Raw genomic sequence first — 12,657 nt, forward strand, 5'->3', positions numbered from 1 at the left:
GGGTACCTTCTACTATGCCACACTGTCTCATGAAAGTTGTTTGTGCAGATCTAACGTGGTTGTTGGCTGGGAGGGGTGCAGGGGGGAGTTACGTCAACTGGGCACTCTAAAACGAGAAATGTGGGTCCAAATTCTACTTTGGTGTCCCTGGCCTATGCTGACCTAGAGAGGAAGAGTCACCCTTAGGGATCTCTCTGACTTCTTTTCCATTCCCAAGGAGGAGGAGGAGTGGCTTGTCTGAATTAGATTCCAGGGAACTAATCAGAATGTGCTTCTAGCAGCTGGAGCATCATGTACTAAAGTCAGCGAATGTCGGTTTTGTCCAGGTCTCTCTTACGTCTTTCACGCAAGGGAATGGAGCAATAACTTGAGAGGAAATCCATAAAGAAGCAGGCCTAGAATTTTCCCTCTGGTTGCTCTTTTCATGCAGTTGGGGTGCTAGGTGCTCTTCCCACAGGTGAAGACCCATTCATCTTGCACTTTGTGGTTTTTCCTTCCATGAGAGCAGCATGCTAAGGTCATCTAGTGCCTGTTCCCTTAAGATGGCCTGGTTGGAATTCTCTCTCTCCCCCTTCAGAGGCACTTGCCTCCTCCCACTAGCAGCAGGGCCAATGCTTATTGCCACAGCTGTAGCTCAGGCCAGCTCAGCAGTAGGTACCAGGGACATACAAGCTCTCTTGCTCTCTCTCTAGCTGGTTGGAACAGCCTGCTTTGGTGTGGACACCACTTAGGTCTAACCAGCTTAGCTCCACGTGCTCTAGTCTTGGTCTACCAGCGTTCTCTGTGTTGAACTTTGATGCTCTCTTATAAGCAGATCTGTTTTATTTGGCCTACAGTGACTTTTTTTTTTGCATTGAGACAGGATCTAAAAATAAGATTTCATGTAAAAATCCAAATTTCTGGCTTTTCCTGAAAAATGAGAGGATCTGACAATTCCTGCTTGGCAACAGTAGGCTGGGGCTAAGTAGGGGCTGCTGCCTCTAGATGGGGCATTTGTCAGAGTCCCTACCAGGCCCAGCGGGCTTTTCTCATTTATATTAACTGTCTGACCCCTGTAGACAACAGAAATAGTGATACTTCTTCCAGTGATCATTGTTGCCTCTTTGCCATTGGTTACTATGTATATATTTCCTCCCATCTCATGAGACCTAGTTGGGGAGATGGTGGAGTTCTGAAGCCAAGTAACGTCTTTACTTCTCACAGCTGAAAAATGTCAACAGGTCCCGTCATTTGGCTTCTCTGTGAGACCCTCGGGTACTTCCGAAGGTTTCTATACCATAAAGTACACCCAGTAGTTACACACTCAGTATTTACCTTGAGGTTATCTGGCAGCTCAGCCCTGCCAGCATACCCAGGGTTCATGGTGATGAAGACAGCACAGGTTGGGTTCAGAGAGAGCTCAGTGCCTTCAAAGATGAACGTCTTTAGCTTCCGGATAATGGCTTGTTGAATGCTGAGAATCTGCTGAGCTACCACAGAGAGCACTTCTACCTGGAGTGAGAATGGCTGGTTGATTTGAGCTCTTGCTTCTGACAGCCACCAACCCCACTGTGCCAAAGTACCCTTCACTTAGCAAAGAAAGAACCCCATCACCTGAGAATAAGACCTTCACATTCAAAATTAGGAGCACGATTTAGGGTTTTGGTAAAGGAAAGGAAAATTGGTGTGTATAGGCATGCATACATGTGCACATGTGTGTGTGTGTGAGTAGTTTCCAGAGTATCTTATCTTTGTCTTACCTTTGTTCCAGCACCTAGCACAATGCTTCACCCACAGTATATGTTTATTGGTTCAAGTTGCATGTTTACATTTCCTAATCTCGATTCCCTACCCAAATAGAATTAACCACCCCCTCTTTTGTGATGACTCCTCTGTACCACTGCTATAGACTTCTCTCATATTCTATTTGTATCGTTTAATTTTTATGTCCCTTTGCTAGACTGTAACAGTCTAGAGGGCAAAACCATTTTTTGCTCATCTTTGTATCATGCACACATGCAGAGTATCTGACATAGAGCAGCTGCTCAATAAATTTTTGAATGAGCGAGTGAGGGAATCAATTTGGTGAGAATGTTTATGTGTATAAAATATGCATTTTGTCTCCTTGGGGCTGTTTTTGTTTGGTTCATTGAGTACTTACTCTGTGCAAAGGGCCTTAGAGGAGACATAAGTCCCTGTCACTGAGGAACTGAGAGCCCAGAAAAAAGTCCCTGCATGTCCAAACCCTCCATTCAGTAGCCCAGTAGCAGAGTTACCTCAATCCTGTTGAACTCATCAAAGCAGGCCCATGCTCCAGCCTGGGCCAGCCCTTTGAAGAACTTCCCCATGGCTTTGTAATCTAGACCATCTGAGCAGTTGAAGACCACACACTAGAGAGAGGGAGGATGTGGGCACCGTTCAGGATGGGTTTCCTCCCATCTGAACCACCCTGCACCATGAAACAGAGGTGGGGCTCCCCTCTTCCTGTTTCACTGAAGGAGGTGGAGCCCCACTCTGCCTGTTACTCTGAGCCATCTTGAACTTCATGCCAATTCCCCTGGACAGGGGTCCACAGAGGGTTGGGAAAAAGAGTGTGCGGATGGACAGCATTTCCCTACCTGCTTGGCCAAAGCTCTGGCTAGATCTTTGGTGGTTTCTGTCTTGCCTGTCCCAGCTGGACCCTCTGGGGCTCCTCCAAGGTTCAGCTTCAAAGCCCCCATCAGTGTCCTAAGGAGAAGAGAATGCGAACTCAGTGCCAAGTCCTAAGGCACAGGAAAGAAATTTGCTTTTGGTTTATTTTGTTTTGACTCAGACAAGTAATTAAATATTTTTCCCTGATTATATGAGCAATACATCATCATTGTAAAAAGTTCTATTTTACTCAGTGTTGTAACCTCGGTGCCTGGTACATGGGTGACACCTATAAGCATTTGTTTGAATGAAGGATTGAATGGATAAATGAATATATACTTACTAAATGAATCAAAGAAAAGTAAAAAATCCTCATAAACTCCACATTCCAAAGATCACCAATGCCAATGGAATGATGGAAAATAAATATATTTCTCCCACTAGGTTATGAACTCTTGAGTTCAGGACCCATATTTGATTCAGTTCCATATGGCAGGCACAAGATAAATGCTAGAAATGAATGATGTGTGAACTGTGGTTCCACAGCCCCTTGTATGAGCCTCTATAATTTCAGTTAACACACTTTCTTGTTATCACCTGAGGGTGTGTCTCTCCCCCATCCCATTAAGTTGAGGGTTCCTGGAGGTCATATATCATGCACAGGAAAGTTCAAGAAATGGTTGTTGAACAATGAGTGGAATAGATAAATGAATGAAGAACAGAAATCATAGAACATAGAAAACACGTGACTGAGGACTCTGAAATTTAAAAAATACTCAAGTACTATTTTTATAATTAAAAAAATTCTACTCTAAGGAATGTATAAAATCAAAGAAAAATCTAAACATCACAAAATTGACAAGTTCACAAAGTCCAGATTTCTAAAGTTATAAATTCCAAGCAAAGTGGCAAAGCACTCTGCTGAGCACAGAATGGCCATACCTCTTCATCAGACTGGGTGGCAGAGCTCCGAGACTCCTTGCTTGGGTCCTTTACCTGGCCCCTTTTTTATCTCTGGCCATGGGATCTCCAGGCACCATCTTGATCCCTGCCACTGGAGACCTTTCTACTTAAGCACTGTGCCATTTTCAAGGAGAGACAACAACGTGCTAATTGTTGGTTTGAACACATTAATTTGCATTAGATTAGGACTCCTACTGGGTTCTCATTTCTGGCCTAAGGCCCAGTTTCCATGCCCATCTGTGGGACCATGGTGATGAAGGGAAAAATTCTAAAATCTGAGAAACTAAAATATAGACGGTGAAGGTAACAAACTCAAGATGCTCTAACCTTCTTCCCCAGGTTTTCCTTTTGGAATTCTCTATTCACCCTTCAGAGTTTACCTGTAGCAGCGGTCAGTGAGGGGCGTAATCACCAGCCGGGAGGAGTTTCCCAGGTACTCATAGCCGTATAAGGCTTCTGTAGTGATCATCTTCACCTGTACATCCTTGGCATCCCAGTAGTAGCGCAGTTGGGAGATCCACTGGAAATCATTCAGGTCACAGACACTGTCTTCAGATAACTTGGCGACCACATCACGAGCTGTGGGGACACAGACGTGGAAACACACACTTGCAGAGCCATCAGCATCCTCCCGTCTTCATGGATTCCTCAGAAGGGTCTAACTGAGGATGTCATCAAGGCCACCCCTCACTATCTCGACAATTTTAGGCTCAACTATCCTCCTCGCCCATCCCCAAACTTCAAGCAACATCTGTATTTATGTATTATATAAATTTATAGTATTAGCTACTGTTATCATTCCCAAACTCTTGGGAGGCTGAACCAGAGGGGTTTGCAATATGTAGTTGCCCCAAATGCTATCTTATCCCCAGTGTGACCCTTTTGGCCCTGTTCCAGGCCTCTTGAGAACACGATCTGCCTTGCCTGATACAGTTAGCAAGGGCAGGGGTCCCATGAATCCTTGTTAGATGTATTCTTTCCATGAAGGGGGGTGTCTGAGAAACTAACTAGGAGATACATTTCTAGGTTTTCTCCTTTCTGTCATGGGATTGTGAGCCTAATTTACTTTTCTCACAGTGATGGGAGCCCTGAAGTTGATGAATGGGCGTAAGTTTATGAGAATCATTCATTATTTTTTAGGTAACTCACAGGGCAAGTGCTATTGTGATCTTAGAACTAGTAGAGCAGCTTGAAATCAGGATTTCAGAAATATAACTTTGCAAAGGGACACTTCTGTAAGTCTACTGCCTCTCTGTGAGAGAAATCTTTATTACAGTAAAATCCAAAACCCTACAGAGAAGAGTCCTTGCAGAAGATTACACCAACAGCTCTTCCATTCACCCCAAGGAATCTAATTCCACACCAGATTCCTGGGAGAACCCAGAGAGTGGTGGCAGGAGCAGGGTATGTGTGAGAGATCCAGGAAGGTGAATCTCAAGGCACTTCGTTGTGGATACCTTCCCTATGCAGTGCATGTTCATGTGTTTGTGCATGAATGTGTGTGTGTGTGTGTGTGTGTGTGTGTGTGTGTGTGTGTGTGTAAACCCAACCACTCTGAGGTATCCTGGGCAGTAACCATGCTTGCACTTGTTACTCCTACCAGTTAAATATGTAGCCAGATGAAGATCACCTTCTGCCTTGTCTCCTCCGGATTTTATGCTAGTCTATCCAAATGAAATCAGATTGAAATGAGCATCAGGGATTGAAATGAGCATCAGGGAGTTCCCTGGTGGCCTAGTGCTTAGGATTCCAGGCTTTCACTCCCGTGGCCCAGGTTCAATCCCTGGTCAGGGAACTGAGGTCCCACAAGCCGTGTGGCCAAAAAAGAAATGAGCATCAGCCTCACAGAGAGTGAGATGCATGAACTGCCAGTAGGAAGTTGGGTATGTAAGCAAAAGAGACACTGTTCCCAGGCAACAAGTTTGGTCCAGCCCTAGTTTCCTTGGTGATGAGGGCGTGACGGTGTGGGGGTTGTTTGCTCTACATAAAGACCCTGGTTCTTCTTCCTCCTTTCCTCCTTCTCTCCTTCTCTCTCTCTCTCTCTTTTCTAGGAAGAGCTGGAAGGCATCCTCTCTTACCCATTCCCTCCCTGCATCACTGCCCATTTCCAGTCTCTGGGTTTGGAATCAGACATAAGTTCAAATTACAAAAGCATCTCTGCTACTTACTAGCTGTGTGCCTCTCAGCAAGTTATTTGCCTCTATAAACCTCAGGCTCTTAATCTGTGAAATGTGTATGAAAACAAGACAATGTATGTCAAGCACTTAGCACAAAGCTTGGCACCAAGTAAGTATTCAAAAATGTTCATTAAGATCAGTACAGGGAAATCGATCCGAGTTGGTAAGTCTCAGAAACGTTGGGGATGGGAGGGGAAAACATAAGATGGAGATACACAGAAGCACTGACTCCTCTCCTTACCCCCTCACTTACTTTCAGTTGGAGAAGCTTCTTCCTAATGAGAAAAGGGACCTGAGTCATTCCATCCAGAAGGGAGAGAGGCAAGCCTGGCAGCTCTTACTGGACAGTCAGTAATGCGAGGGAAACCTCCTTGCTTACCGTGGACATCAATGACTGTGAGGGCCCCAAGGGTGAGTCGAGCCCCACTGCTCAGTTTTCCTCGCACCAGCTGGACAATCTGTGCAATCTGATCATTGCTCTTTTTCAGAAAATCCTAGCAGGGGAGTAAGATGGAATAATGGGTTAAACTGGATTCTCTTCTGGTAATCTCTTTTCTGGAATGACACCATCCACAACCCCATGGTCCAAACCAGACTCCTGGATGTCAACCCTCAAGCTCCCTTTCCCTCACCCCTAGTCATTAACATTGAGACAAATTTCAAATGCATTACGCTAACTGAAAGAATTCAGATTTGAAAGCCTAGATACTATATGATTCCATTTTATAATATTGTGGAAAAGACAAAACTATAGGGACAGAAAACAAAATGGTAGTTGTCAGAGGCTGAGAACAGGGGAAAGGGTTGACTACAAAGGGTATGAGGAAAATTTTAGGGTGTTTGGAACTATGTCTTGACTGTGATGGTGGTTACACGACTGTATGTGCTTGTCAAAATTCAGAGATGCACACTAAACGGCTTCCCTGGTGACACAGTGGTTGAGAGTCCATCTGCCGATGCAGGGGACACGGGTTTGTGCCCCGGTCTGGGAAGATCCCACATGCCGCGGAGCGGCTGGGCCCGTGAGCCATGGCCGCTGAGCCTGCGCGTCCGGAGCCTGTGCTCCGCAACGGGAGAGGCCACAAGAGTGAGAGGCCCGCGTACCGCAAAAAAAGAAAGAAATGCACACTAAAAAGGGTGAATTTTACTATATATAAATTAGGTAGTAAACCAGAATTAACAAAATACCTGAAACTCAGATTAAAATAGACAAAGGAGATATGAAAACTAAATGCATGTAAACATGTAATCCTGGATTGGATCCTGAACCAGGATGAGTATAAAAGGTTTATAGAATAGATAATAATATTGTATCAATGTTGATTTCCTGATTTGGATAATTGTACTGTGGTTATGTAAGATGTTAATATGTGGGGAATCTGGATGAAGAGTGTATGGGAATTCTTTGTATTATTTTTGCAATGTTATTTGCAGGTCTGACATTATTTCAAAATAAAGAGTTAAACAATAAAAATGAATTAAAAATGGGACTTCCCTGGTGGTGCAGTGGTTAAGAATCCGCCTGCCAACGTAGGGTACACAGGTTTGAGCCCTGGTCTGGGAAGATCCCACATGCCACAGAGCAACTAAGCCTGTGCGCCACAGCTACTGAGCCTGCGCTCTAGAGCCTACGAGCCACAACTACTGAGCCCATGTGCCTAGAGCCCGTGCTCTGCAATAAGAGAAGCCACCACAAAAGTCCCCGCACTCCAACGAAGAGTAGCCTCTGCTCACCGCAACTAGAGAAAGCCCACACGCAGCAACAAAGACCCAACACAGCCAAAAATAAATAAATAAATAAATAAATAAAAACTGAAAAAAAAAAAAAAAGAATTAAAAATAAGTGAGACCACCCTAGGCTCACCTCATTTTCCCCACTTTCCTGTTATGGTCTTCTTTGGCAAATGATTTTAACCCTCTGAGTCTCAGTCTCCTGATCTGTCAAATCCCAATAATTATAGCTATTCTTCAAGTGGTTTTGAGGATTAAGTAAGATAGTGTATGTAAAGCACTTGGCACAATGTCTGGTGTGAATAAAGCACCCAGTAAATAGTGGTGGTTGTTATTAATTATAATATCCGTAGTACATAGCAAAAAAAAAGCCTTTTTGATGTGCCCCCATCACCCTCGGCGTGTCTGTAAAGCCACTGGTGATGGAACTGCCCCCTGCATCTCTCTTAACCACATGCATTCCACAGCAATTCTGGACCAAACTGCCTTCAGTTGCTGGAATGCACCGTACTTTTCATCGTCAGACTTTTGCACATTCTGGTCTCTCTCTCCTCTCTCTCCTCTCTCTCTCTCTCTCTCTCTCTCTCTCTCTCTCTTTCTCTCGGGAGTGCTTTCTCTTGTCCCTATTCATATTTTATGTCTCCTCTTAGACACTGTTTTTCTGGGAAATCTTCCCCTCTCTTTTCTCCTTCCTTCCCATGCTTTCTGGATCCCTGTACTTTCAGTATCATAGTTCTATAAAAGAGCCTTTTTATCTCCCCCCACTAGACTGTAAATCCGTGAGGACAGGGACCATGACTGTCTCATTCACCTCTAATTCCCTTTGCCTAGCAGCAAAGTCCCAGTTGCAACGTCAAACAAATATTTGTTAAATGAACAACGGGTAGATGGATGGATGGATAGCAATTCTGTACCAACACCTTTAGGATGCCAAGGCACATCATTCAGCATTCATTGTACTCCAGGGCTTGAGTGTGTGATGGGAAGCACTCTCCTCTTTTACAGGTAGGAAAACTGGGGCACAGAGATACAGTCACAAAAGTCAGAATTTTTTAGTGTTTCTGAGGTTTGAAATGATGTACATGAAAGCAGTTTGCACGTGTAAAGTGCAACAGATCTTTTAGGAATTATCAACAAGATATCTGTAAAAAGTGAAACTTGGTCAAATACTAATGTTCTAATTTTAATGTATAAAGCAAAATATAGTAAATTAAAATATATTCTAGCCACAGGCAATCATATTGTATATAGGGGGAATAACAGGAATTCTGATGAGATAATCATGGGAAACTATACCATGGTAAAAATGTTGGGAATGGAGTTACCATGTAGTCAGTCAAAAAATATTTATTGAGCAACTACTATGTGCTTGACACTGCAATAACCCTCTGAGATATAATAGTGAGGCAAGGAGACATGCCCCCTGCCCTGTGGGGTTTATAGCCTAGGATCTAAGTACTGAATAATTTACTAGCATCTCATTTAACCCTTCACAGTAGTAAGGTGTGGTGCTACAATTCCTTCCATTTTATAGACAAGGAGACTGAGGTTCAGGTTATGTAGCTTGACCATGGTCACATATCTAACAGTTGGAGGTGTCAGAATTTGAACTCAAATCCATCCAGGTCTTGAACCCTCAAGTACAGGCATTGGTGGCAGAGTTAGCTGGAAATACGTGTGTCCGGATCTGAAGACAAGCAGGACCTGAGCATTCTTGGTCTCAAGAGAAAGCTGAAGGAAAAGCTGGAGATGGGTTAGTGTTGGACTGGAGGTGGTAAGAAGGGATATGGTGCAGGAAGAGTAGAGGAAAACAGGACCAGGTGGCTTCTTGGCCCAGGAAGAAGATGAGCAGTCTCTGCTGGTAGAAATTCTGCCAGGTTGACAATTGGAAGCAAAGGCTGAAGAAACAGGATACTGCAGCCTAGAATTTCCGTCTGGGAAGAAATGTGAGAGTTCTTATACTACAGAACTCCAGGACAGCCCTAATTCCCAAATCTCTGTCCCAAAGAGAACCCTGCCTTCTGTGACACCATGGGGCTGTTTATTTTTTTGTTTAGAAAAATGGCTACTCTAATTATATGTCATTCAAATCGTAATCAAGCTCAAATCTCCTCTACAAGCTTCATGACAGGCTCACTTACCGGTAGGGTCTTTTCAACCAGGGCTTGGGAAACCTCCTGGGTCCAAAAGATGGAGGAGACACAGATAACCACCTGGCCAGGCCACTGCAAGACCCAGTGATTACGAGGGACCTGGGAAAGTGCAGTAGGGCACATTGTAGGGTCAGTTCATCTTACGTGAGTTAAACTGACTTCCTAAAAACAACTACCACCATTTTACCCCCTCAACAAAAACAAAATTCATCCCCAACCTCCGAGGCTACAAGGCTTGACATTTCTGGGATTACGGATTTATGTCTTCCTCCCTGAATTTTATGAAAAAGAAAAGGATCATCACCAACAATTTCATTAACTCTGTCGCCTATAAGTTGTCACTTGCCAGCTACCTCTACAAGGATTAAGTTATGACCTGCTGCAGCTGCTGACCTTCAACACCCCCTGCAAGGAGTTCAGGGCGGAGATCAGGAATGAGGCACTCTGTGCTCTGGGAAAAACTGGCAGAACAGGTCTTCAGATAATTAGATATTTTCAGGAAACCATTTTATGAGCCCAATTCTTGCATCTCCTCGTATCTAGGAAAGCACTAAAACCCTTCATGGTGACATCTGCTCCTCGTGACTAGCAGCGACCTTCACGAGACCAGCAGCAACCTTTTGCAAAAAATATGTGATGATTGCATGTACTCCCCCTTCACCAAAATCCCATATACACTGACCTTCCCCCCTACATCTTTGGAGCATTTTCTGAGAGATATCTGAAATGCTGTCTCCCAGTCTATAGTCCTCATTTTGCCCCAAATAAAACTTAACTCACAACTCTCATGTCGTGCATTTTTTTTTCAGTCAACAACTCCTTTCTTTTTTTTCCTTTAATGCTCCCATCCAGGGATTTTACATAGTTATAATCAAGGTGTTGTTCAGAAGGTATTTATATAACTACTCCTTTTGATAGCTACATAACATTGCAGTACTGCCCCACGATTTTCTTAGCCATGACCGCCCTAACTTTTTTTAAACTATAGATAGGGAAATTATAGCCTGAGGGACAAATATGGCCATATCTGTTTTTGTAAATAAAGTTATACTGTAATACAGCCACGCCCCCTGCTGAATCCATCATCCAAGGCTGCTTTTCTATTAGAAAGGCAAGGATAAATAGTTGTGCCTGGTGTATATTGCCTGCACAGCTGAAAACATTTACTATCTGGTCCTTTACAGAAAAAGTTTGCTGTGTCTGGCTACAGATGCAACTGCATGAAATAACTTCATACAGGTAGCCGTTTTTCTTTAACTTAATTTTTGATTTGTAATATGTCATGGGACAAAGGACTGGTCTTTCATTTACAAGGCAAATACTACTGAGAGGGGCAGCAGGGTCAGTCCTTGGTACTTAGTGGGAAGGTGTTAATTGAATACCCCTTTTTTTGATGGAAAAAGTCCTGGGGATAGGGGTGGGGGCCCCAAAGTGAGGAGCACCTAAAGTAGAGGAGACTAAATATCTAGTCTGCCAACATTAACCTTGCTGGGAGCTGGCTAAAGAGTAATTGCAACAGGTTCTTTTCCCTTAGGCCTTCTGTTACACAGGTCACCTAAAGCTTTGGGAGCTTAATGAGTTGTGCCCTTCAGGGCATGTGTAATGTTAAAAAAGCCTGGGGGAGGGGATGCTTAATTGGGGAGGGGCTCTAAATAAACTGCTTGCCATCAATTATTTTCACAGAAAGGACTGCCCCACAGCAAACAAAGGGTTCTGGCTCACAGGCTATGCTAGTGTCTGCTGCTTCTAACTGCGAACATTTTATATTCAGAAATACATAGACTGCCCCAGGATTTACAGGGAAAGGAGAAAGAGGCACAGAGGGGTCAGGTGTTACTCAGCAGGAGAGGGGTGGGTTTTAGCAGAAGACAGGCTTCCATTTAACCTTGTCCCCAAAGTTCTTGTTGGTGTACCAACACCCTGGCATGTGTACCCCAATTTTCATTTACCTGGACATATGCTTCAATCCCAAGTCTAATAACTTCCTTCATACTGGCAAGCATCATCTGTTCCACCTGCTGGAGCCATCTTTCCACCATGCCCTGTGGGTTGAGACAGACAGAGAGGCAGTAACAGTTAGCCAAGCCTGGAGGGAGGGACCATGGGCAGAAGCCAGCTTTCTCTCTGGACAGAGCTGGAGGGAGGCCAAAGGTTTGCACACCTTTAAGCCAGTATTCTTTAACTATTGGTTTTACACTTATTTACCGTATTCTAAGAAGTGTATGTCTCAAAAAAGGGGCAATAGGGAGTTTTTAACATGCACTTCTTTCATATCATTTTCTGGAAGACAACTGTAAATAAAGTTATTTATGTCTCTCTCAGGAGACAAATGACACATTTACACTTCAGTTTGAGAAATAAAATATTGCCTCTGCCATATCAGTGATCAAAAGATGCTGCAGCCATCAGTGACTGCAGCCGCCACCTCCCAAAGTGAGCTGGTGAGCCCTGAGGGAACTCAGGATGAGAGAACACAGGATGCTGGCCCCAGACAGCTGACGCGCATATCAAAGGAATGATTTCAGTGAGCCTAGACTTCTGCATTTTCCCATCCATAGAAAAGCACTAAATTCCTTAACTTGAGATATCTGGTTTTCTTTAATTAACAAGAATCTTTTGAAGTTCGGACTACCTGCCCTTTGTTGCAAAACTCCTATATATCTCCCCTCCTTGCCTCCTCCAAGCCGTTTTCTCAGGGTTACTTGAGATGCTGCCTCTCCAGCTTGAAGTCCTAAGAATGTCCGCTGAACAAAACACACCTCTTAACGTTTAGGTTGTGCATTTTTTTTTAGTTGACAAGTTCATAAAATAAGTTGCTCATTTCTAATTGAACAGTTCTAATTCTTGCATTATTCCAGTGGTCCCCAAACTTTGCTGTGCACTGGAATCATCTGGAGATCTTTAAAAATTATGGATGCCTGACTCCCACTCCCAGACATTCTGATTTAATTGGTATGGGATGCAAGCAGGGCATTTGGATTTTTTTTAAAGCTCTACAGGTAATTTGAATGTGCAGCATATTA

The 12,657-nt window shown here is 43.8% G+C and overlaps 1 protein-coding gene across 1 annotated transcript in view; it reads right to left on the bottom strand.

Annotated features, from left to right (window-relative positions):
• Positions 1-12,657, bottom strand: part of DNAH3 (dynein axonemal heavy chain 3) — a 189,277-nt gene that overhangs the window by 94,949 nt on the left and 81,671 nt on the right. The window contains exons 25-31 of the mRNA XM_079946098.1: positions 11,584-11,676; positions 9,623-9,733; positions 6,130-6,244; positions 3,954-4,152; positions 2,598-2,706; positions 2,256-2,369; positions 1,315-1,491 (exon numbers count right to left, since the gene is read on the bottom strand). Of these exons, the coding sequence (XP_079802224.1) occupies positions 1,315-1,491; positions 2,256-2,369; positions 2,598-2,706; positions 3,954-4,152; positions 6,130-6,244; positions 9,623-9,733; positions 11,584-11,676 (918 nt within the window). The remainder of the gene's footprint in view (positions 1-1,314; positions 1,492-2,255; positions 2,370-2,597; positions 2,707-3,953; positions 4,153-6,129; positions 6,245-9,622; positions 9,734-11,583; positions 11,677-12,657) is intronic.

This window comes from Stenella coeruleoalba (assembly GCF_951394435.1).
Source record: "Stenella coeruleoalba genome assembly, chromosome: 15".
Taxonomy (NCBI): domain Eukaryota; kingdom Metazoa; phylum Chordata; class Mammalia; order Artiodactyla; family Delphinidae; genus Stenella; species Stenella coeruleoalba.